This window comes from Rhinoraja longicauda, chromosome 13 (assembly GCF_053455715.1).
Source record: "Rhinoraja longicauda isolate Sanriku21f chromosome 13, sRhiLon1.1, whole genome shotgun sequence".
NCBI lineage: Eukaryota > Metazoa > Chordata > Chondrichthyes > Rajiformes > Arhynchobatidae > Rhinoraja > Rhinoraja longicauda.
Window position 1 is genome coordinate 8,636,389 of NC_135965.1, and position 27,144 is coordinate 8,663,532.

At 45.5% G+C, this 27,144-nt stretch overlaps 1 protein-coding gene across 1 annotated transcript in view; it reads left to right on the forward strand.

The window, feature by feature from the left end:
• The window catches only part of sphkap (SPHK1 interactor, AKAP domain containing), a 144,346-nt gene that overhangs the window by 87,774 nt on the left and 29,428 nt on the right, over positions 1-27,144 (forward strand). Inside the window, exons 4-8 of the mRNA XM_078410280.1 lie at positions 900-959; positions 4,602-4,739; positions 9,366-9,687; positions 22,183-24,739; positions 24,845-26,032. Of these exons, the coding sequence (XP_078266406.1) occupies positions 900-959; positions 4,602-4,739; positions 9,366-9,687; positions 22,183-24,739; positions 24,845-26,032 (4,265 nt within the window). The remainder of the gene's footprint in view (positions 1-899; positions 960-4,601; positions 4,740-9,365; positions 9,688-22,182; positions 24,740-24,844; positions 26,033-27,144) is intronic.

Below are 27,144 nucleotides of genomic sequence, written 5' to 3' on the forward strand. Positions count from 1 at the left end.
GGACAAAGGAAGGATATAGGTGGAGACAGAAAGATAGAGGGAGATCTGGGAAGGGGGAGGGGAAGGGAGGGACAGAGGAACTATCTAAAGTTGGAGAAGTCAATGTTCATACCACTGGGCTGCAATATAACCCTGCATGTGCATGTACATGTGTCTGATGAAATTCAGGCAAACTGCATTTACTGGAAATCTATGATTTGGACAAACTTGGATTATTTAAAGAGGTCAAGGAGAGACTTTATGAAGTATTAAATTATGAGAGGCAGTCATAACAGACAGTCAGAACCCTTCACCAGAGTGGAAATGTCAAAGACGAGAGGGTGTAGATTTAAGGTCGGGGGGGGGGGGGGGGGGGGTGGGGGGAGTTTTAAGGTGTGAGTGGCTTATGCAGGGAATGCACTACCAGGGGTGGTATATGATATGGTGCTCAAGAGGCTTTTAGATAAGTACATAGATATGCAAGTAATAGACATATGGATCACATGCAGGCAAAGGAGATTAGTTTAACTTGGCACAGACATTGTGGGCAGAAGTGTCTGTTCCTGAGCTGCACTGTTCTATATTCTATGAAATAAAATACTGGAAATACTGGAAATATAGCAGGTCAGGCAACATCTGTGGAAAGAGAAACAGAGTTCATAATTAATTGGATGCTCAATGCACAGTATTTTGCTTTTGTGTTTTGAATGACATACTGATCTCTCTTTTCTCACAACCCCACCACCACCCACACAGTTCCAGCCCCATCACACTGGCACTTAAACATCGGAAACCTATCTTCTGCAATGCTGACAGCCCTGGAAGCACCTTGCTTTTAGTAAAATGACCTGTGTTCCTTGTTAAGCCTCAACTATTTCAGTCTCTGAGCTGAAGCCAGATGTTATGTGTTTTCTCTCTAGATTTGTTTTGTGAACCTCGATGGGGTGGATGCCAACTTCAATAGAAAGGAACTGCAACAGGTAAGAGAACAAGGGTAAAATTAAAAGGTAGAAGAAGGTGCTAGAAATGTGGCGATTTTTGTACTGCCTCAGTGTAGTCCACCTTTCCTGCACTCTTGTACTTAAGGATTATTACCCATGGAAAGTAAGATTTTTACTAAAATGTAAACAAAAAATGAATTTCACTCTACCCAGCTACTTATGACAATAAAGTCCCATTGAACCATTGAACTAGAAGCCTGAGCCTAAGTACACTGTGAGGTATTGCTGATAAGTGCTCAATATCTGAATTTAACCTCTACTATTTCAGCAAGGAATTTGACCTTTGGATAATGTGAGGGGTTTCTGATAAGGACATTAAGTATTGCCATGGCCGGAAATTTCAGGGTGTAAGAAAGTAGATTCAGGAACATGAGAAATAAATTATACCGCCTCTGGAGCCTGTTCCGCTCGCTAAAAAGATCACATTGATCCTGTGTTTCATCCACTATCCTGCCTATTCCCTATGTCTTCAAATTCTCTTCTTCAAAAATCTATCAAATCACATCTAACCATTCGCTTCAACTTTTCTTGTCAGTTAACCAATGAATCTGCTAAAATTATTCATAAATCAAATCAATTCATAAAATCCCAAATGGATTTGATGCATGTAAAAGTATAAAAAATTGCAAAGAGTTCAAGTGCCTATAACATACCATCGATAATGAGGGCATGTTTCAATGAAAAGATTACATTCTACTATGGAAGAGAGATGATAAAGCCTCAGCTAAATGCTGAATGATTAATCTGGAACAAGATATATGACAAAGATAGACACGAAAAGCCGGAGTAACTCAGTGGGCCAGGCAGCATCTCTGGGTCTGAAGAAGGGTCTCGACCCAAAACATCATCCATTCCTTCACTCTAGAGATGCTGCCTGTCCCACTGAGTTACTCTAGCTTTTTGTGTCTATCTTCAGTTTAGACCAGCATCTGCAGTTCCTTACTGCACAAAAGATATATGACACTGTTCTGCAATCTCTGCAGATAATGCTTACCAGTTCTCAGCATGCAAGTACAGCAGGCAGTGAAGAAAGCCAATGGCATGTTGGCCTTCATGACAAGAGGAGTTGAGTATAGGAGCAAAGAGGTCCTTCTGCAGTTGTACAGGGCCCTAGTTAGACCGCACCTGGTGTACTGTGTGCAGTTTTGGTCTCATAATTTATGAAAGGACATTCTTGCTATTGAGGGAATGCAGCATAGGTTCACTAGGTTAATTCCCGGAATGGCGGGACTGTCCTATCTTGAAAGACTGGAGCGACTGGCTTGTACACACTGGAAATTAGGATGAGAGGGGATCTTATTGAAACATATAAGATTATTAAGGGATTGGACACGCTAGAGGCAGGAAACATGTTCCCAATGTTGGGGGAATCCAGAACCAGGGGCCACAGTTTAAGAATAAGGGGTAGGCCATTTAGAATGGAGATGAGGCAGGAAACATGTTCCCAATGTTGGGGGAGTCCAGAACAAGGGGCCACAGTTTAAGAATAAGGGGTAGGCCATTTAGAACTGAGATGAGGAAAAACTTTTTCAGTCAGAGAGTTGTGAATCTGTGGAATTCTCTGCCTCAGAAGGCAGTGGAGGCCAATTCTCTGAATGCATTCAAGAGAGAGCTGGATAGAGCTCTTAAAGATAGCGGACACAGGGGGTATGGGGAGAAGGCAGGAATGGGGTACTGATTGAGAATGATCAGCCATGATCACATTGAATGGCGGTGCTGGCTCGAAGGGCCGAATGGCCTCCTCCTGCACCTATTGTCTATTGTCTATTGTCTATGAGGAAAAACATTTTAAGTCAGAGTTGTAAATCTGTGGAATTCTCTGCCTCAGAAGGCAGTGGAGGCCAATTCACTGGATGGTTTCTAGAGAGAGTTAAATAGAGCTCTTAATGATAGCAGAGTCATGGGGTATGGGGGAGAGAGCAGGAACGGGGTACTGATTGTGAATGATCAGCCATGATCACATTGAATGGCGGTGCTGCCTCGAAGGGCTGAATGGCCTATTCCTGCACCTATTGTCTATTGTCTAGTGTCTATTGTCTAATATCACCGCTTAGTAGTCATTTTACACATCGCTGCACTATATTAACATGCTCACTAAACTATTGATTCCTGACAACATAAGGCATTATAAGAGATGGGTTACATGCTGAACAATTCTAAGCCCACTGACTAAGGCAACATGTGAGGAACTTGGATGTAGAATGTGCGTAATGAATGCTCTCACTTTGTTACCAGACTCTGTCTGACCTGTTGCATTTGGAATCCATCTTTTGACCACCTGTGCCACATTCCAGTTTCAATGAAGTCGATATAAAAATAAAATATGCTGAAAAACTCATCTATGGAGAGAGAAATGGAATAAAAAACTTCAGTGATGGCCTTTCATCTCTTTGACTCTGATGAAAAGTCATTGACCTGAAACTTTACCTTGTTTCTCTCTCTGCAGGTGCTGCCTGCCCTGCTGATGAGCACTTTCAGCATTTTCAGTTTTTAGTTTAGTTCTTGAGCATCTGAAATATTTTGTGTCAGATGGTAAGATAAGTAAGATGCCTAGCTACATCACCGTAACATTACTTTTTAACCAATAATAAGGCAATATTAAGGCTTATATTCCAGATATATGTGCTTAAACAAAAAACAAAATACCCTGAAATTTCAAGAGTATTTCACAGATACCCATGAAACCTAAATACCTCAAATTAACGGCTAATGTTGAAGACATTGATGACATTAACCAAAAAATTATTGACCAGACCTCATCTTTCCCATATGAAAGGGAATTTTTTTAATAGGGATCTGGGGGGGAACTTTTTCACACAAAGGGTGGTGGATGTATGGAACAAGCTGCCAGAGGAGGTAGTTGAGGCAGGGACTATCCCAACATTTAAGAAACAATTAGACAGGTACATGGATAAGACAGGTTTGGAGGGATATGGACCAAACGCTGGCAGGTGAGACTAGTGTAGCTGGGTCACATTGGCTGGTGTGGGCAAGATGGGCCGAAAGGCTTGTTTCAACGCTGTATCACTCTATTACCCTATGACTCGAAAACAAAAGCCTGTTCATTAATTTTCTTTTGGAAAGAAAATACTCCATCCCTCTGCATGGATCCTGGCCCTGCATTTGATGATAGCTTTTTTTTTTGTGATACAGCGCGGAAACAGGCCCTTCGGCCCACCGGGTCCGCGCCGCCCAGCGATCCCCGCACATTAACACTATCCTACACACACTAGGGACAATTTTTACATTTGCCCAGCCAATTAACCTACGTAACTGTACGTCTTTGGAGTGTGGGAGGAAACCGAAGATCTCGGAAAAAACCCACGCAGGTCACAGGGAGAACGTACAAACTCCGTACAGTACAGCACCCGTAGTCGGGATCGAACCTGTCTCCAGCGCTGCATTCGCTGTAAGGCATCAACTTTACCGCTGCGCCGCCGTGCCGCCCAGCTTGTAACTGGGCAATGCCTTTTACCATGGCAAAGTCTCCCAAGGTGTTCTGACAGAGGGGTGGAGATGCCACAGCCTTGGTGCGGTAGAAGCCAAAGGTCTGATTGAAAATTAGGCATTGAATTAATTAATAACCTGAGTGCTTTTGTTTGCCTGTCTCTTTTTCTCTAGAAATTAGATACTGTGTCGCCTGACCTCCCACACCTCATCAATTCTTTAAACGTTTGCCAGATGAAAGACAATGAACTTTTCCTCATGAGTGGTTTAGTTGCTCCAGGAAGCCATCAGAACAATACAGATGATTCGCAGGTATGGCACTTGTAACTTGCTCACATTTTGACAACAGGATGCTAACACAGAACCGGCAAACTCAAATTCACAAAACAAACAGCACTTGGAAAAGTTGTTACAGTGTGATTAGGCGTTCAGAAGCATGGGTAAAATGAAGAGCCAGCCAGGGAATCTAAGGGCGGCACAGCGGTAGAGCTGCTGCCTTACAGAGGCCAGAGACCCACGTTCCATCCTGACTACCGATGCTATCACAAGAAGCTGGAGTAACTCAGCAGGTCAGGCAGAATCTCAGGAGAGAGGGAATGGGTGATGTTTCGGGTCGAGACCCTTCTTCAGACTGATGTCAAGGGCAGCCCGCCCCCTCCCCTGACATCAGTCTGAGGAAGGGTCACGACCCGAAACGTCACCCATTCCCTCTCTCCCGAGAAGCTGCCTGACCCGCTGAGTTACTCCAGCTTTTTGTGATGCCTTCGATTTGTACCAGCATCTGCAGTTATTTTCCTACTCCTGCCTACCGATGCTGTCTGCACGGAGTTTGTTCATTCTCCCTGTGACCACGTAGGTTTTCTCCGCGAGCTCCCATTTCCTCCCACATCCCAAATACATGCAGGTTTGTAGGTTAATTGGTGTGCGGGATGCGAAAGTGGATTAACATGGAACTAGTGTACAGGTCGGTGTGGACTTGGTGGTCCGAAGGGCCTATTTCCACACTGTATCTCTAAAGTAATCTGAAACAAGATTTGATGTGACAATAGGAGGGGTAACTATGTAAAGAAAGGTTGCTGAGAGGACATTGTAGTGCATCGGGTTAGAAGTTAATCTTGTTCCCATTAATATTAGAAACCAACAATAAATGATGATGTTGAAGCCACTACTTTGCAACACGTCCTAACCATATTGACAAATATTACCTGATAGAAATGTGTATATTTTAATTGCATCATTATTAAAATAAATTTGCAATCCCCATCACACCTCCGATTGAAAATATTGCTCCTGGCATTTCCCTGATGTTAATAACATCACAGTTTATTGTTTGTGAGGTGTTAATATTGCTATTTGGTCCACAACATAATATTTCATCGAAATGGAAAACGACATCTGGTTTCAGAGAAGGGAAAGTAACACTAGATTCAACAGGTGGTATCTCCTGGGGTTCAGGCTAAAGTGCAATATTGGGAAACAATAATCTGCATTTGGCAGTTTACCTCGTTTGTGAGTAATTAGTAACACATCTTCAATGTCTCCTGTGTGCGAGAATGTCCATGTGAAAGGCAGCAAATGAACACATTTGTGATTAATCAGCCATTGTTAATTGAGCTTCACTAATGCTTTTTCTACATAAACAAATTCATGTTCAGCAAACAGTTTCCTGTTTTCATAAGTGGAATAATAGTCATGCAAGTTACCACCTTGCTGATGTCCTTAGCATAAATGCTATCTGCAAGGAATTGCAATTGGTAATTTGTCCTTTTAAAGGTCTGAAGGGCTAGATACCCATGCCACCATGCAGCCATAACACTTACATAGAAAGAGCATGGTTTTAATATCCTTTGAAAAACATCCATTATAATATCGAAATTTGAAATCACACGTCAAGATTCAAGCAGCCATATATCAAGAAACTCAGATAGAAACAAACAAATAGAAACAAACTTCCAGGAACTTAGCAAAGTCCTTGCAAAATCACTGAAATCAGCCAGTCGATTCTGGGTGAACACAGGCAGCACTGCCTTCTCCGTTTCAACCTCTTTGTTAAGAACGTGGAATGTCACAGAAATGGAGAAGGCGTAACAAATACAACATCATCAGTTCAAGAACTGAATGCACTGATTTCAAGAGAATGGAGGTAGCTGGAAAAGATCCTAGGACAAAAATGAGTGCATATTTCACTTGTGCACCTGTGAGAAGATTACCAGACTTGCTTTGTAAGCATTAAAGTTGGATCATCCCACTTATCACAACAGAGTGGTCAAAGTCCGATTTCAAAAGCAAAGTAACAGTGCCCATTCTTTCTAGTAAACTCGCCATTTAGGCTATTTTAATTGTTGATCATAAATTAGTCCTGGACATTAATTTTAAATTTGAACACAAATTAATCATTCAAATTTGATCCTGCTCTGATGAAGTCACAAAGAATCACTCAGTGCAGGTCCTGCCCAGGTTAAAACATTGGTTGAATTCCTGAGAACTGTTCCACCCGGTGGCGCAGCTGGTCGAGCTCCCAGGTTCGATCCAAATCTCGGGTGCTGTCTGTGTGGAGTTTGCACATTCTGCTTGTGACTGCATAGTTTTTTTTTATATGGTGCTCCAGTTTCCTCCCACATCCCAAACACGTGCGGGTTTGTAGGTTAATCTACCTCAGCAGGTTGCCTCCAGTGTGTTAGGAAGTGGATGAGAAAGCTGCATAGCATAGAACGAGAGTGAACAGGCGATCGATGGTCGGCGTGGACTCGCTGGAACAAAGGGTATGTTTCCACACTATATCTTTCAATCAATTCAATCAAAACCCAGCAGAAGATGCCCACAGCCCTGCAATAGCCAGCCAATTTATCCCGCCGTTCTCCCAAATGGTTCATAAGGTGTGGGCTGTGCGTAACTTGGGGAGGACCTGTCCTGTCCACGTGACATACTTAACCCCCTAACCCCGGGCACTTTCCCTTGCAACCGCACGAGATGCAACACCTGTCCCTTTACCTCCCCCCTCAACTCCATCAAAGGACCCAAACATTCTTTCCAGGTGAGGCAGAGGTTCACCTGCACCTCCTCCAACCTCATCTATTGCATCCGCTGCTCTAGATGTCAACTTATCTATATCGGCGAAACCAAGCGCAGGCTCGGCGATCGCTTCGCTGAACACCTGCGCTCGGTCCGCATTAACGCAACTGATCTCCCGGTGGCCCAGCACTTTAACTCCCCCTCCCATTCCCAGTCTGACCTCTCTGTCATGGGCCTCCTCCAGTGCCATAGTGAGGCCCGCCGGAAATTGGAGGAGCAGCACCTCATATTTCGCCTGGGCAGTTTGCAGCCCGGTGGTATGAACGTCGACTTCTCCAACTTCAGATAGCTCCTCTGTCCCTCCCTTCCCCTCCTCCTTCCCAGAGCTCCCTCTATCTTCCTGTCTCCACCTATATCCTTCCTTTGTCCCACCCCCGACATCAGTCTGAAGAAGGGTCTCGACCCGAAACGTCACCCATTCCTTCTCTCCCGAGATGCTGCCTGACCTGCTGAGTTACTCCAGCATTTTGTGAATAAATCGATTTGTACCAGCATCTGCAGTCATTTTCTTATACATACTTTCATTTACTTCCTTTCCAAAAGAACCACTGTTGAACAAGTGGGTTCAACTTTGCTAAGTACAGCAAATAGGCAGCTGTGTTTTGATCCTGTTTTCAGCCCATCAGTGCCTTTTAAAATTCCTTTCCATTTCAATCACGGTTCTGTAGGTTTTAATTAACAAAAAATTATAAAATTTCCAATATCGTTTGTGAGAGTTCATTACTTTTTTAATTAGTTGGGCAATGTTTTGTTTTGGATTTCTGGATCACACCCGGAGCTCCGGAACAAGCAGTAAATGTTCTTTATTGCAGCAATTGTGAGCTATTTATTGGTCACACTAATTAAATGAATTTTTTTAAATGAGCCGAGGGGGCAGAATTGTTTTTCTGCTACATTAATGCTAACTGCAATAAATTACATGGGAGATCTTGTGGAATTATGGTCAAGAGAGCAGAATTTTAATCAAAGGATGATATAATTATAATCATATAATTAAAATATTCAAATTCAAATTTCTCCAAACAGCCCAGATGTCAAATTTATGATACTTTATTTTTGAAAGGTAGCCTGAAACTCTATTCACCATCTTCAATAAAATCTGAGGCATTATAAATATCAAATGGAACTGTGTTGTGGAAATGAGCTCGAAGTGCAGCTATAATTCATCAACCTTTACAAGCGTCTCTCTTCTCCAATTTAAGGCAGGGTATTCTTATTGATCTGCTCTCAAATGACATCTGTACCCGGATGATCCTGCTCTGGTTACACGCGAGATGGAAAGAGGGGTATCATTGTTTTTATTTCCAATCCAATTATGGAAGACCAGCTTTTCCTGAGAGAGAGACCGAGAATCCGAGGTGTATCCCATGCACCCATCTGCCACACCCATCTTAGCATCCTGACCACTTTGCATCGGCCATATTCCCTGTAGGAACTTTCTCCTGCCTGCAACACACCGTTTGTTGGTCTGCAGGCAAATCTTCCTCCTCGGATCTAGCCTCACTGTTGCACGGCCAGTTATCATAGAATATAGAACGTAGAACAATACAGAAGATAGACACAAAAATCTGGTGTGACTCAGCGGGACAGGCAGCGTCTCTGGAGAGAAGGAACGGGTGACGTTTCAGGTCGAGACTCTTCTTCAGACGGGTCTCGGCCCAAAACGACTCCCATTCCTTCGCTCTAGGGATGCTGCCCGTCCCGCTGGGTTACACCAGCTTTATGTGTCTATCTTCGGTTCAAACAAGCATCTGCAGTTCCTTCCTACACATATAGAACCATACGGCTGGTGTAACCCAACGTGTATTTCAAGCAGGTTTTGTTTTTAAAGAGCTATCCATATTGATTCATTTTAATTTTTTTAAGGATCAAAAGGATGAATCCATCAAATATTCAGAAGATGACCGCCTCCCATCTACAGTGCAGTTGCCCAAACCCCCGGATGTCTGTTTGGTTCAGTCAGGAAGAAGGTGCAGAAAGAATGACATGGCCTGTCTTATTTATGAAATCAACAAATGCATGATTGGCCTGGATTATTTCAAAGGAAAGAAAAAAACCCATGTCAGCACTGCCAACTGGAGGGCAGAGGAGGAGACGAATTACTCAGGTTCATCCATTGAGGAGGACTTTCTCACTGCTTCTGAACAACTCAATGATGAGCAAGATGAAGCCAGCAATGACCTGAAAGGTAAGGTCTTACTTTTGTTAATTATTTCTCATAAATACGCATTAATAATATTTACTGCGTAGGAACAAACTGCAGATACGATAATGATACGATACCATACGATACGATAGAACTTTATTTATCGCAGGAGGGAAATTGATCTGCCAACAGTCATAAAACGCACCAAGATACATGAAACATTAAATTAAAGTGAGAAGTGGAAAGTCCAGGATTGGGGATGTGCAAAGATTGGGGGCCTCCACTCAAAAAACAATCTTTCACCATCACTCTCTGCCACCATCAAGCCGCTTATGCATCCAATTAATAGTTCACCCTGGTTTGCTTGTGATTTAACCTTCCGGAGTAACCTCTCATGAGGAACCATATCACAGGCCTCCATATATACTACGTCTACTACCCTGCCCTCATTGATCTCCTTGGATACTTCTTCAAAAAATGTAATCATATTCATGGGACATGATCACCCATACATAAAGCTGTCCTGATTATAACTAAATCAACCTCTGTCATTCCAAATGCATGCATATCTTATCTCTCAGAATTCCCTCCGGCAACTTACCTATCACAGATGTTAGGCTTATTAGTCCATACTTCCTAGTTTTACTCTGCTGCCCTTCTTCAATAAAGCCACAACAATAGCCGCCATCCTAAGGGTGGAACAGTGGTGTAGCTGTAAAGTTGCAACCATACAGCACCAGGGTGTGATCCTGACTACAGGTGCTGTCTGTACAGAGTTTGTGTGTTCTTCCTGTGAGTTTTTTCCAGGTGCTCTGGTTTCCTCCCACTATCCAAAGATGTACAGGTTTGTAAGTTGATTGGCTTCGGTAAAATTGTAAATTGTCCCTAATGTGTACGGCAGTGCTAGTGTATGGGGTGATCGATAGTCAGTGCGGACTGGAGAGCCTGTTTCCACACTGTATCTCTGAAGCCCAAAGCCTCCCTCCTGTCTTCTTGCACTTCACCAAGGCTAATGATGATTCATCTATCTCAGTCAGGACTCCCGCAATTTATTTTCTAGTTTCCCACAGTATTCTAGGATACACCTGATCAGGCCACAGAGATTATCTACCAACATACGTTTTAACATGTCCAGCACCTCCTCTGCTGTAATGTGTACTTTCTCACCATTCACGTTCCCGAATTCCGTAGCCTTCATGTGTGTCTCCATGGTAAATATTCAATATTCAAAGCACATTGAATATTCACAGCTTGATATACATAGGATCTGGCCAGATTTCAGTGCAACCTGCAAGAACAGTGCAGAGTGTAAGCCAAATGTTTGAGCAGATGAACCTACTTACTTACTATTCATTGTAGCTCTAGCATTTAGCCCTGTGACAAGGCTTTTCGCTCCTGTGCTTGGTAAGTCTTTGTGTTGTCCTAGCTGTGCCCTAAGTGTTTAGTTTAGTTTCCACAGCTCTTAACCACAAAGTGCTGGAGTAACTCAGCGGGTCAGGCAGCATCTCTGGAGAACATGGATCGGCGATGTTTTGGGTCGGAACACTTATTCAGACATGCAGATGTTCCGACCCTAACTTTATGGGCCTGGGATGCTTGAAGAAAGGTCCCGACACAAAATGTCGCCTATCCATGTTCTCCAAAGATGCTGCCTGACCTGTTTTGTTACTCTGGCATTTTGCGGCTTTTTTGGTAAACCAGCATCTGCAGTTCCCTGCGACTCCAACTCTAAACCACACTCGGGAGAATAGGTTGTGAAGAAAATTAGTGGGGGAGTGAGAATAGTCTAAGAACCGGCATTGACTCAATGGGTTGTGATCTCCTTCTATATTGTAAGGAGATACGGGAAAATGGAACTAGCCTGTAACTTTCCAGCTTTTAATACTATGGCGGAGTATTGGAAGCGCACAGCATTGATAAATCTTGGGTTTGGTTTTGGTGTTATATGTTGTCGATTTCCAAGTTGTATTTAAGCTCCTGAAGATATTCCTGGCTTTGTCGATTCTATTCCGGATGTCCGGACACATTTCACCATCCTGGCAGATGGTGCTGTGATAATTATGTGAATGTTTCTGCATTAGTGAGAATATGGTCCTCTATCTGTGCTTGTAATGGTGAGGCAATTTTGCTGTGGATAAATGTCAAACCTATTTGCTCACTGAATGTTTGTCTGTTTATTATTTCTTGTGTGTGGTGCTAAACATGTGATAACATGGAGCATAGAATATAATGGCCTACAATATCTCCGCTGAACATGATGCAAAATTAAACTCATCTCTTCTGTTGGTACAATATCTATATCACATCTGATAATAGACACAAATTGCTGGAGTAACTCAGTGGGACAGGCAGTACCTCTGGAGAGAAGGGAGGGTGACGTTTCGGGTCGAGACCCTTCTTCAGACACATCTGATCATGACTAATTTTCCACCTCAACACCATTTTCCTACAGTATCCCCATATCCCTTGATTACCTTAATATCCAGAAGCTATCAGTCTCTGTTTTAGATGAACTCAGTGACCAAGCATCCACAATTCTCTGGGGCAGATAATCCCAAAGATTCACTGCCTTCTGAGTGGAGGAATTTCTCCGAATCTCAATCTCAAATAGTATACCCCTTACTCAGGGACTGTTTTTGAACTAAACTAGGTTAAAAAAAAAACCCTGGGCCCAGCCTATCAAATCCTGCAAATATTTTTTTAAGTTTTAATAAGATTTCCTCTTAATGTTCTAAACTTTAGAGAATACAGGCCAAGTCTACTCAATCTATCCGTGAAGACAAATCCATCACTTCTCGAACCACTCTCGTCAATCTTTACTATATTTTCTCTGTATTGTTTCTTTGAAAGTAGATTGAGCTGTAGACAACAGACCAGATAATACAGTCACCTAACCTTTTCACAAGTGCAGCATGACACCTTTGTAACTGCACTCAAATCTTCCCTTAATAAAGCACAATGCACCATTTTCCTTCTCATTACTTGATGCACCTAGATGATGGCATCCAGTGACTTGTATACAAGGAGTGCAGGTTCTGCTACAAAGTCTTCAAAGGATGAGAAGAATGCGCTTCTGATGTTTTCTATTGTACACCACATTGTGAACCTGTGGAATTCTCTGCCACAGAAGGCAGTGGAGGCCAATTCACCAGATGGATTCAAGAGGGAGTTAGATTTAGCTCAGGGCTAACGGAATCAAGGGATATGGAGAAAAAGCAGGAACGGGATACTGATTTTGGATGATCAGCCATGACATTATTAAATGGCAGTGCTGGCTCGAAGGGCTGAATGGCCTACTCCTGCATCTATTTTTTTGTATGTTTCTATCATTAGCAATACTGATGAAAATGCAAGTATTATCAATTCCTTGATAAATTCCCGTTTTGGCATCAAAACTGAACACACTGTACTCCATACCGCCTGTACATTTTGAGTAGAAGCATTGATGATACTGACCGTAAGGAAGAGTTGGAGCAGAGCAACAGAGGGAAGAATTAAAAGAGTTTCTTCGGAAAGTTGAGCTAGTGAGTTTCCAGCCAGAGCAGCTAAAGTGATTGGCCATTTAATTTTCAGAGCAGGACTTAGGAAGCATTTCAGACTGGCTAATTGTGAGGCACACCAGCAATCAAAAGAAAGCAAGGTGTAATGAAACGGCCCTTTTGGAGGGGCGGTGTTACAGACTGAAGTTCAGTGATTGAGGTTTGTGAGGACACTGAGCACAGGTGTAGGTTAGAAGAGGTAACGTCCTTTACCTTTACTGTGCAGACTCAGTGCAGTTGAGATGGCATTTAGGGCAGTGGTAACCTCCTCCTGCAGAATGTGGGAGATTGTGGCAGCTTCCAGTGAGCAGAGCTGTGGCAAGTGTGCCCATCTGCAGCTCCTGACTGCTTGCCTCAAGGAACTGGAATGGGAGTTGGATGCGCTCAGGATCATTGGGGACGGTGAGAGCTTTATAGATAGGAGGCTCAGTGAGATGGTCACAATTAAGGTGCAGGCTGCAAGTAGTTGGGTGACCACCAGGAAAGATGAAGGGAGTGGGTAGGGGTTGCCCTGTGGCCAGGCCCCTCAGTACTACTTATACCTCCTTGGGTACTGTTTGGAGAGAAAGACCTTTCAGAGGGCAGCAGCAGTAGTAACTAGGCCTGCGGCATTGTGACTGGCTCTGAGGCTCAGCCAGGAAGGGTGGTGCCAGGCAGAGCGATCATAACAGGGCGGCATGGTGATGCAGCAGTAGAGTTGCTGCCTTACAGCGAATGCAGCCCCTGGAGACTCAGGTTCGATCCTGACTACGAGCGCCGTCTGTACGGAGTTTGTACGTTCTCCCCGTGACCTGCGTGGGTTTTCTCCGAGATCTTCGGTTTCCTCCCACACTCCAAAGACGTACAGGTATGTAGGTTAATTGACTGGGTAAATGTAAAAATAAATAAAAATTGTCCCTAGTGTGTGTAGGATAGTGTTAATGTGCGGGGATCGCTGGGCGGCACGGACTCGGTGGGCCGAAGGGCCTGTTTCCGCGCTGTATCTCTAAATCAAAAATCAAATAGGAGACTCGATAGTTAGGGGGACAGACGGGAGAGTCTACAGCTGCAAGTGAGACAATGGGATGGTGTGTTGCCAGGACTTGAGGGACTGAGATATATATGGAGAGGTTGGGCTGGCTAGGACTTTATTCCTTGGAGAGTAAAAGACTGAGGAGTGATCTTGCAGAGGTGTATAAAATCATGGCGGCCAGAGGTAAGGTGAATGCAGGAAGTCTTTTTTCCAGGGACAGGGAATCAGAAACTAGAGGACATAGATATGTGAAATGGAAAAGGAACCCCAGGTAGAGCGCATATGGAAGAGCTGCCAATAAAATGGTGGAGGTGGGTATTAAAACATTTATAAGACCTTTGACAAGTACATGTACAGAAAAGGTTTAGAGAGTAATGGACCAAATGCAGGCATATAGGATGGGGTGTATCATATCATATCATATCATATATAAACAGCCGGAAACAGGCCTTTTCGGCCCACCAAGTCCATGCCGCCCAGCGATCCCCGTACATTAACACTATCCTACACCCACTAGGGACAATTTTTACATTTACCCAGCCAATTAACCTACATACCTGTACGTCTTTGGAATGTGGGAGGAAACCGAAGATCTCGGAGAAAACCCATGCAGGTCACGGGGAGAACGTACAAACTCCTTACAGTGCAGCACCCGTAGTCAGGATCGAACCTGAGTCTCCGGCGCTGCATTCGCTGTAAAGCAGCAACTCTACCGCTGCGCTACCGTGCCGCCCTATCATGGTGGCATGGATGATGTGGGCTGATGGGCCTGTTTCTGTGCTGTATCACTCTGTTGTATATGTATGCAGAATGCTTCTGTGAATGCTTCCAAAAAGCCTACGTGGAGTTGTTGTTTTGCATTTTGGGTGTTGTTCTGTTGTGTTTCATTAATATTTGGCTGTGCATCCACAATTTATGAAGAGAACAATTTGGTTTTTTTTTATGAAGAAACAATCATTTGCTTTCATGGAAATCTTCGCTGTAATTCCATTTGTCAAGTCATCTGGATCTTTATCCCTTTTGCAAACTGATGTTAAAATATGGGCCAGGATATTTGCTATTGACAATAAAGAACATTGCAGATGTTGTAATCTAGAACAAAATCAGAGGCTTCCTCTGGAAGAAGATGTTCCTACTGGTGGGAAAACCTAGGACCAGAGGCCATAGCCTCAGAATTAAAAGACGGTCCTTTATGAAGGAGATGAGGAGGAATTTCTTTAGTCAGAGGGTGGTGAACCTGTAGAATTCATTGCCACAGAAGGCTGTGGAGGCCAAGTCAATGGATATTTCTAAGGCAGATTCTTGACTCGAATGGGTGTCAGGGGTTATGGGGAGAAGGCAGGAAAGTGGGGTTAAGTGGGAAAGATAGATCATCCATGATTGAATGGCGGAGAAGACTTGATGGGCCAAATGGCCTAATTCTGCTCCTATCCCCTATGAGGAGGGTTGAGCAGCATGTACAGAGGAAAAGTGTTTAAATCCACAGTTTAGGTTAAAATAGTCAGGTTTTCTTTATACATTTACAATTTTTTTACATTTACATTTACATTTACATTTACAAAATCAGGACTCTGCAAGTCTTACTATAGGATCTTGACCCAAAATGTCGACTTGCACTTTTTGCTGCCACAGTCACAGATTGACCCGCTCAGTTCTTCCAGCAATCAATTTTGTTCTACATTTTGCTGACTTAGCACTTACTTCAACCTATTGTCCATTCAAGAAGGTAGACACAAAAAGCTGGAATAACTCACCAGGACAGGCAACATCTCTGGAGAGAAGGAATGGGTGATGGTTTGGGTCAAGACCCTTCCTCAGACCATTCAAGAATACAGGTCTACCTCCGATTTTCCGTCACCCTTGGTTCCAGAGCCTTTCTGGACTATCTGTTTTGCCAGACTAACATAGGTCATAACTTTGGAGGGCTGAGTTTCTGGACAATAATGTTACCTGCAGAAGTCGGCTATGGAATGGATCTGCTGGCTCCAGCTGGGTAGAGCTCCAGAGCCCTGGCCGCCGGGGGCAAATTCGACCAGCTGATCGGCGATGAGGTTGTGATCGGCTGCCTCACCCAGCCTAGGCACCACATTTTTGCGGGGACTACCGGGCGTGGGGGAGGGGGGGGGGGATTTTGTCCGGATTAAAGGAGGGTCCGGACTGCAAGATGCCAGAAAATCGGTAAGCCAATTAGCCTACAAACCTGTACGTCTTTGGAGTGTGGGAGGAACGTCATCCATTCTTCCCTCGGGAGGTGCTGCCTGTCCTGCTGAGTTACTCCAACATTTTGTATCTATCATCCTGTATCTAATCCCATTTGATATTATTGTTTCAATGAGAACCTCCCATTCTCTCATTCTTCTAAATCTAGGTGAGTGTAGGCATTAGGGGCAGCATGATGGCGCAGTGGTAGAGTTGCTGCCTTACAGCGCCAAGGACCCGGGTTTGATCCTGACTATGGGTGCTGTCCGTACGGAGTTTGTACGTTCCCTCCGTGACTTGCGTGGGTGCTCCGGTTTCCTCCCACACTCCAAAGACGTACAGGTTTGTAGGTTAATTGGATTGGTATAAATGTAAATTGTCCCTAGTGTGTGTAGGATAGTGCGGAGCTCGCTGGTCGGTGCGGACTCGGTGGGCCGATGGGCCTGTTTCCGCACTGTGTCTCTAAAAACTAAAAACTAAAAAAAACTAATAAGATGCTTAATCTCATCTCAGAGAACAAACCCCATCCAGGCATCACTGCCACCCAGCTCCGTATCATCAGCAAACGTGGATTCCAGTTCCCCTCATTGATATTAATTCCAGGAGCATTTCCATTTTTGTAAGGATTTAATGGCTTGGTTCCTCTGTTTATTGACATCAAGATCTTCTGCCTCTCCAGTCATCATTTCCTCTTTAAGCGGCACCCTCTTCTATAATACTTTGACGTGCTTGACCTATTACATTTCTTGTTCTTTCACTGTTGGCGTTAGGAGTCCGTGTTTGAGTCTGATTATTATATTTGTTGATGTCTGCCATTTGCTATGATTCCAGGATACTGATAGAACCTTGCTACCTCTTTTATCAGTTTGAATACATAACTAGCCATTGGGTACAATGGAATGAGGCCAAATTGGCAATCCTTAAAGGCCACTTCAAAAATAACAAATTTAATATTAATTATCAACTTTTTGGAGCAAGGATGTAAGGGGTTTCTGCGCCGAGCTTTCGCCCGACCTAAGGTCCCCGTACCAGGCAGATCCTTTTGCCAACGGTGGCGCTGATCTTTTGGGCGATGATCTTGATTCTCGGGCACAATAATGAAGAGTCCCGATAAGCAAAACCTGGGGCGCTGGAATACTCTGAAGAGTTCGATCCCAGCCACCCCGGCCACCGGCCTTCATGGAAGTAAACTGCGGTCTCCTCCGCTTCTCTCCTTCCAGTCCCATCGGTCGCGATGGGAGCCGTGTCCCCGGAGCAGCCGTAGATGATGATGTCCTTGGTGTGGCCCCGATAGGTCCACCCACATCCGATCGCCGTGGCAAAGATCCACCATACGAGTGCCTCCTTCCACTCCAGAAAACAGATAAAGAAGAATGGTATAGCCAGCCTCTTGGGGAGCGCTTGGCTTTGTTAAACGCCTCTGCGGGCGGGTCTCTTGACCCCCAGCCTGCACCCCACACCCACACATCCTGGACGCATCAACTTTATTTAAACGCTAACTATCCCCACAAAACTTATCTTAAATAGCTTATCCTTATCTATATTACCTAAAATATCTTAAATAGCTTATTCTTATCTAAAATAGCTTATCCTTATCTAAAATACCTATCCTTATTTATATTATCTAAAATATAATATCTATAATAGCTTATCCTTATCTAAATTTACCTAAAATATAATACAGTGCCGCCTTCTCAGGGCGGCTCAGCTAATCCCTGTCAGGGCTGCAGCGGGTCGTCTCCTGCGGCTGCACCACGCTGTCTCCCACCTTTGATCCTCCGCAGCCTGTCGCTGCCTGGCGGGGGCTAGGTCCCCTCCGGGACGTAAGCTCCCTCCTCCCTACTTGGCTCCCGTACCTCGGGGCGTGATTGACCTCTGGCCAAAACTTCCTAAGTTGGGGTTTCCTGCTGGACCTACGGAGGATCACCTTAGGCACTGCCCCCTGGACAGCCTGGCTGAGGACCGGTTCCTGCCGTGCCACAGCTCGGGTACCCCCCGCAGCTGCCGATCCTGGCCCCGCCTCATCCAGCTCTGCCCCCTTGGTGCTGGGTATACCCGCGGCATCCGGCCTCACTCTACCTGTATCTACAGGTGGTGAGCCTTCACTCGCTACCCCCGCCTTCCTGGTGCTTGAGTCGGGGACGTTACTGTCGTCCCCCTCCGACTCCTCTTCCACCGTAATGGGATCCAGCCCCTGGTCGAGCTGATAAGGCTCTTCCTCACCTGAATCCCACCCAAAACGGGAGACCCTCCATTCCTGGAGAATGTCCTCCCCCCTCACGCAGGCAACCTTGCTTGTCTGCGTGACCTGCCTCATCCTTGGCTGTGAACGCGCGCCAGCCTGTTCCTTCCCTGTGAACCCCGCCAGTGCGAAAGGGACCCCCGTGGACAGGGGAGAGTCAAAGGGTTCCTCTGTGTGGACCACGGTGCATGAAGCCCCCGTGTCCAACAGATAACTGCCCCTTTGCCTCTCCACTACCATCTCCACAAGCGGTCTCTTCCACGCATCGTAGCGGAGAGGACACAGATAGGCAGGCTGCGTGGGCTGATGTCATTGGGGAATGTCCAGTGCCCCCCTCGCACCCGGGGAGCCGGTAGCGACTGCCACCTTCCCCTGGGCGGCCATGAGGGACTGCATCACCTCGATCATCGTTTCGATAATCTCGGGCTTAACTGGGACCTCGGTGCGCTGGGTGGTGCCAACCCTATCTTCCTTGGTGTGGGCCCTGCAATCCTTCCGCCAGTGTCCCACCTTTCCGCACCTGAAACACTTGGACTGTGCGGTAGGGTTACCCTCCTGTCGCCACTCCTTTTGGGCCAGTGCAGTAGCCTCCGCTACGTACACCTTCCCTTTTTCGAGTCGGGTAGACGTACTCCGGGTGTTTCTATACCCTACCGTGAGATGGTTCAAAACCGCCTCCTTCGTGCTATTTGTGGGATCAAACCAGGCTTTCGCCTGCTCCCTGACGGCTGCCAGGCTGTTTGACACCAAGCAACGGAGCCACTGGGCTCTCCCATTCCCGGCCAGGTCATCCCGCGCGGGGACGTGCGGGCAACTGCTCTGGTATACTGTCCACAGTCGCGCCGCAAAAACCTTTGGGGGTTCTCCCTCCATCTGGAGGGTCTTCCCTAATCGGGCAAATGGACCCTCATCGCCCACCCCCAAGACTTCCAGGACCTCGTCCCGCAGGAGATCGTAGGTCCTGGTCCCTCTTTTACTCTCATCTGAGAGGCATTGGAGGATCGAGCTGTCCAGAGAGAACAGCAACAATTTTGCCCGTTCTCCCTCGTCGCAACCGTTGATTGCGGCGGTTTGCTCGATCTCCCTGAAATGTATTGAGGGGTCCCCTGATCCGGACAATTTTGTAACATGCCCGATTATAGCTCTTAAATGCTGGGAGCTGTGGGGCACCATGATCTCGCTCTGAATGGGTCCTGTGTCCCCATTCTCCGTGGGGGGTCCCCGTCTGGTTTCCAGGACCGGGCACATGGGTGCCGGTGCCGAGTATTCTACCGGGAGCTCCTCTCTCTCTCTCTCCCCTACACTACCCCTTTCCCAGGATGCCTCGTAGCTAGGGGGATCGCGGAGTTTGGGGGCTGAAACCACCACGGTCTTTCTAGGGATCGGAACCGGGACCTTCGCACCCGTTAGTGACTGGCCCGCGGGGGGGTTCATCAAACAGACCAGCCCGCTTGCTTTATTTAAAGAACCCCGCAGACCCTCTATCTCCTGCAGGCAGGCCCCGTGGTCGGCCCCTTCCGACCTGTCCTCCAAAACCATTTTATAGGCTGCCCTAACACCCCTAAGTTTCTCTTCCTGGGTCTCCAGCTGGTGGCTCAGGGAAGCGCACTGCTCCCTGAGCTTGCCCTTACTGCGCATAGCCTCAGTGATCTGACACTCCATCAGCTCTACCCTGGCTTCGTGGCGGTTGGTCACGACCCGGCGCTCCTTGTTTAAAGAGTCCAGAGCCTCAATCAACTGGTTCCCACCCGCAGCCTTCTCCTCTACCTCTTCCTGAAGGTCCCTGATCTGGGCTGCCTGTGCCACAACCACACGGTCCAAAAGCTGGACCTGCTTTTTATAGCAGGTCAGCCAGACCGCCTTCTCTACAGATTTCTTATGGGCTGTACTGGCCGTCCACCGGATTGCTGCATCCAGTGGGCGCTTGTCATCTAGTAACGCACACATCCATTGTTTGGTGATATTCACCTTACTAAACACATAGTCCGCAATGCGCTCGTCCATTATGTCCCTAGTTTTAAAATCTTTTTCTGGTACACTATCATCCTGCTGCCAGTGTCCCTTCGTGGTCGCCATTATCTGTAAGGGGTTTCTGCGCCGAGCTTTCGCCCGACCTAAGGTCCCCGTGCCTTGCTCTGATCCCTTGACCAGGCCGTGCACACTGGTTCCCCGTGAGTGGTTCGACCCACTCACCCCTTACGGTTCTAGACACTGGACTTAGGTGCAGGAGCTCTTATAGTGCAGAAAAATTCAACCAGATCAGATTTTAAAACCAGGGTTTAAATGAAAAGGCTTTTATTCAGCACTTGGGACTATTGTCCATGAATACTTATACAGTTCTATAATACATGTCTATAAAACACATACCGAATCACACGAATACTTATAACTATGAATCATAAAACACACACAGTTCTATAAGACATATACACGACTGTAAGATGGGGAACGTACGACACATCGCAAAATTGACCAACACACACTCTTTTACACACCCACGTTTATTCAAACCACCCTCCCCTCTACACTAAACTATGTCCAGGATATGTAAGATCTGGGTACATGCTCACCATGGGGCTATTACTGGGGTTACTGGCTGTTCGTGCTGCAGTATTTCTTCTCGAGTTGCGTGCCTGTTCCTCTCTCTTGCATCCGTTTTTCTTGCCTGTCTTTTCTTCCTCCTGCATTCGTTTTCTTGCCTGCTTGCGTTCCTTGCAGGTTTTCTTCTAGAGTTGACTTCTTCTTCCAGTATTTCTTCTTGAGTTTAAAACCCAAAAGTAGTGGCCAGTTATACTGTTTCTGACCCGTCCTATCTCCCGCCAGATCTTGGAATCTCTTTGTTCAAAAAGATATGTATGAGGTTTTCTTCTGATCTGCGCTTATGTTCGGGGATACCGGGGATGGCCAGAAGGTGTAAATTGGGATTTCATTGTGAGGTGATGGGTGTTAACTGGTTTCCCATCACCTACCAGGTAGTTTTCTATGGGCTATTGTGCCCCCTCACTGAGATGAACTGTTTAGGTCGGCTTGGGGCATTGTGAGTATGCTGATGTCAGCGCCCCAGTGCCTGGTTTCGTAGGTTTCTGCATGGCCAATACCCATCCTTTGTTCTGGCCATGGCTTTGCAAAAAACCTAGAGACTGGGATGTAAGGTTTTTACCTTTTTTTGTGGCTGGTCACGAGGTCCTGCAGCCATTTTAGGACCCACAGATTGTGACATCCTTTGGTAAACTGACTGCAGCCTTTCTCCGCTATCAGCCCCAGTCTCCCGTTTAAAATGTCCAAACTGCAGCTCTTTGGTTTTGTGTTGATTTCAGAATGAGGGAAAACTTCTCAAATCTTACAAGGATGAACAATAAACAAGGATCAAATTGTATAAACACAAACAACAATAATTTGTGTAGTGGTTGAAACTAGTTTGAGTAGTTTAAAATGCAATCTTTGTAAAAGATTCCCTTTCATATATCACATTAAATATATATTTCAGGAAGCAATATGTGAATCCAACACACACTTAAATGAACCTTTTGTCTTTTTTTCCCTAGATTCTCCGAAGATTGGTGGGTTTGATCCATTACGAGGCACAAAAAGGCCAAAAGTTAAATCTAAGGTGCTCCTGCAAATGCGACAAAACAAAGATATTTTATTTTGCCAAAACTCATGCAATCTCCAAGATACTTTAGTGCCCACATGTGCAGATGAGGAGAGCTCTGGAAGTGCCCCGTTGCTTTGCTGTGAGGCTAACTATGTGGCTGAAGAAGCGGATGGAGAAAGACATAAATTAGAAAGAAATGCACCGGAAGAAAGACTTGCCTTGCAATCTCCTCACAGCAGCCATTTAACAAACTCCGCTCCGGAGGAGCACCAGAACTCTTGCACAGTTGAACGTATCAGTACGCATCTTCAGAGTGAATCTCCGGCACCACCATTAGATACACGGAACATAGAAGATAAACCTCCATCTCTGAAAGAGAATCACTGCATGGAGGGAAATTATGCTTCAAACTTGGCGGAGTCTGTTTTACAGGATGCCTTCATTAGACTGTCACAGTCAGAGCCCACTTTTGCAACAGAGGCTGCAGTCAGCATCTCTGCAGAAAGCGTTGATGGCCTATCACCCAGCAATTCAGAAGCAACTATAACAAATCCTCCTTGTCCATGGAATGTACTTCCCAAAATTGTTATTGTACAAAGTCCAGATAATAGTGATAATGCCTCAGAATGGCAAGAACCTTGCAGCCCTACAATAACTTCCTGCTCGGACTCTGAACTGTTAAGTGATACTCCAGTTGATGTACAGGAGCACATTATTAGCCAGAATAATTCAGCGTCAGCTGGATTGCCTCCTAGTTCTATTGAGGTGGCTCTGGTTTGTGCAGCAAATGTCATAGGGACTGTTTCAAGCCCTTATATCACTGAGAGTCTACAGCTGGACCAAGCCTCATATGATGTAACTGAGCATTTGCCTTGCAATAGAAAAAATGGGGACGCAGCTTTGCTCAGTGGTTCTGAATGCGGAGAGATGAGCTTCTCGTTCTCTTCGGCTCTCTATGGTGTAACCCAGGTGGCCAGTGCCATTGGAGTTGCAGGGTTAAGTGACGAGCCGGACATGAGCTTTTCTGCTGCTTCCAGCGGCCTACTGTCCGCAGCCGAAGCCTCTGCCGCAGTCACCCTCCAATGCAGTGTGGGTGTTGGCAGCAGCGTAGAGACATTTGCCCATAACATTGCTGAGGTGTTGTTCAAAGAAGCAGCCGCCGTCCTGACAAAGCCCGACATTTGCAGAAGTGTCGGTGGATTTATGGAATCTGTGGACCAAAAGATCATTGAAACGGTGGCAAGACCAAAAGTCACTCATTGGGAGGAATTGTCAAAGGATGATTTTGCCTTGAATATGTCGAATTTAATTCTAAAACATTCTTTTGAAGAAGCAAATAGCAAAGTGCAAACAGCGCATCAAGAAAAGGAAAATAATTTTGGTGTGAATCCAACCAATGTATTCATTGAAAGTGTGAATAAGTCCCTCTTCAGTATATTATATTTCACTTGCAGGAAAATCAAAGAAATTGTAGGGCACAAGGAAGTTGCTATGCTCTTTCAAGATGATATGACGATAAACAGTAAGGATTCAGAAACCAACAACAAAGAGGATGGAGAATCAATTAACTGTAATGTCAGTGATAGTGTTGAAAATGTTGGTCATACATCTGCTGCTCACGGGAACCTGACAGATGCTACAATCTCGATTGAGAAAACATGTGTCGGGCCAGATTTGACACAGCAGGTTAACCTGAAGCCAACCTGGCTTGGCGGCAGACGAGGCAGTGACTGTGGAAACATCTCACCCACTTTGATTAGTGCACTGAGATCAGGGGATACCGAAGCTGCAAGTACCAAAGTTGTTGTCCCACAACATCAGCAGAAAATATGTGACAAAGACAGTCATTCATCCCCTATCGATGCTATTGAGGTGGGTAGCAGGCTGAGTGGTGCAGTTCAAGATCATACATGTAATTGTGCAAACACACTGACAGACATGAGAGGCCAAAGTTACCCTGATAAAGACCAGAACATCCTTATGACAAATACACAAAGTACATTAAGTCCGTCTAAATCTTCATTCCAAGTTGAAAAGTCAACAGCTATCGGCCTTTCAATAAATAGTTTTGCTGACCAGGTATCCAAAACGGTTGTTTCCATGGCAACAGAAATGGCAGCCATTTGTCTCGAAAACACAAATGCCAAGCAGCCGTGGTTCTGTCCATGGAAATCGAGGCTTGGTGACCATGAGCAATTCATGGTTCCACAGTTATCCTCGGCGAGATCTCTCACCAGGAGTAAAGACTCTCAGACAGCAACAGCCAAGAGACTGAAGCCACCAAGACTGAGTGAAATCAAGAGGAAGACACAAGAGCAACCTGAGCTAAAGGAAAAGCTCATGAACAGAGTGGTTGATGAGTCATTGAACCTTGATGATGCCTTGGACCAAATTAACAACTTTGCCCAGGAGGTAACCGCTAAAATAGTGAACTCGGCCGAACTAACGGTGATAGACTCTGTGAGGCAGGGGCAGGGGCAGGGGCAGGGGCAGGGGCAGGGGCAGGGGCAGGGGCAGGGGCTGGGGCAGGGGCAGGGGCAGGGGCAGGGGCAGGGGCAGGGGCAGGGGCAGGGGCAGGGGCAGGGGCAGGTGAGAAACAGGCTACTGGGCAGGGAAAAAAAGACATCCAGTTATGAAAGCATTCCAGAAGAGGACACAGATTCCAACAGCTCGTGGGCTGCCCTTGGTGCCATGACTAAGTTTGGGCAGCCGGTGAGCAGGGGCAGTTCCATCTCTAAACAGTCGAGCTGTGAGAGCATCACCGATGAGTTTTCCAACTTCATGATGAATCAGATGGAAAGTGAAGGCTGGGGATTCGAGCTGTTGCTGGATTACTATGCCAGCAAGCATGCCAGCAACATTTTAAACGCAGCTCTGCAGCAGGCGTGCAGAAAGAACGGCCATCTTGGTGTCAGCACAACTTGTCTGTCAAAACAATCGAGTACAGAGAGCATTACGGAAGAGTTTTACAGGTACATGCTTCACGAACTGGACAAAGAGAGCAAAGAAGGAAAAGCCAACAAAGAATTCCACCACATGCTGGCTCCCCCTGCTGGGAGAACAACTTTATGCTTCCGGCAGTCTTCAATGCCAGACAGGCGAGCGTCTGAGGGACGATTAACAGTAACTCCCCCTGTGAAAGCAAACTCTTTTGATGGCTTTGCCCGGACTGATCGCAGAAACACATTGCACGTACATCCAGGTGATGCAGCAATGTCCACTAACCTGTACAAATCCTTAACAGACTCTTGCTTATATCAGAAGAACAAAACCGACCACATCACCGACATGCTGATAAATGAAACTTGGTCAAATTCCATTGAAGCTCTCATGAGGAAAAATAAAATCATTGGCGATGATGCTGACAATCAGTGTGGTGAACCGTTGTCAGGCGGGGCCCAGCAACAGGCCGAAACGTGTCCCACCTGGGTAGTTACAGACACTATCAAATGTGGGAAGTCGAGCAGCAGCAGTCAACAAGATTCCTCTGAAACTGCACCCCATAACTCCAGAACTGAAAGCAAACTGTGTGACACAGACGTTGGCCAGAGAGTGGAGAAAGCAAAATTGGTGACTGACAAGAAGGGCTTCAGTTCACATGATCGGGCGGCCGTGAAGAGAAAGAAAATGTCCCACTACCCAAGGGAAGTCCCTTTAATTCATATAGAGGATGACCAAAAGGAAGAGACCAAGCAATGCCCGCAGGGAAAGGCTGCCTGCAGCACCAAGAGACTGATGGAAAGGAAGCTTCCTGAAGCCGATTCTGAAGGGCAATGTGATTCTGCTTCTTTAATATCCAGGTAAATGTTAAAATAAACTCAGCACGTTTCCTTTTGTTTGCCAGTACAAATTTAACCTGCGGCTATTTGTTCAATATATGTTTTTTATGATATTATGTTAAAAATGGAACATGGCCCTAACCATAGGAAAGATCGTTATGCTAGAATAACAAGCATTGTGATAGTCACATAATGCAAGAATTATTTAGAAGTCATAGAGTCATAAAGTCATAAAGTCATACAGACCCTTTGGCCCAACTTGCCCACACCGACCAACATGTCCCATCTACACTAGTCCTAGCTGCCTGCAATTGGCCCATATCCCTCTAAACCTGTCCCATCTATGTACCTGTCTAAATATTTCTCTAACGTTGCGATAGTACCTGCAGGTCACAAGGGATTGTCTTTGGAGCCCAGGGCAGAAATTTGCACTGTTTACGAGAATCAAACATGTACAAGAGTATCAACCAGCTGTTTTTCTCACCCCACAGTTAGTTGCAAGGACTTGTAAACAGAGTGTGGGTGATCAATGCAAAGGCAACCCCCACTAGTGGATACAATTAATTCCATGGTTTTTGAAGATAGGTTTATCACTCGAGTATTGGCTCCTCCAAAACGTTACATTTATCATACGTCATGCTTCAAATCACTCATGTACTACATCCCAAGCTATCTTCTAAATAATTTGCCTGAATTAATTCACATATTTGCTTTTATTAATTCCCTTGGGAACCTGCGACCAAGATTGACTAATTTCAGGCATATAATGGTTCTACAATTTAGATTTGAATAAAATTCATTTCAAATGAAGGTTGGCTTTAATAAGAAGATAGACACACAATGCTGGAGTAACTCAGCGGGATAGGCATCATCTCTGGAGAGAAGGAATGGGTGACGTTTCAGGTCGAGACCCTTCTTCAGGCTTTAATAATACTGCTGCATGAAACAACAGTTCATTCTCCTCCATGAAAATAATAGCATGGCTGGTTAGATCCTTATGTCACTTCATTCCATCGATGCCAAATCAAATGAATGTCATCAGTTATTAAATATCTCAGCCAATGAAGACAATTTAAATTCCGTCCATCCAAAATCACTAGAAATGTGCAAGATAGAGGGAATGTTGTTTAAAT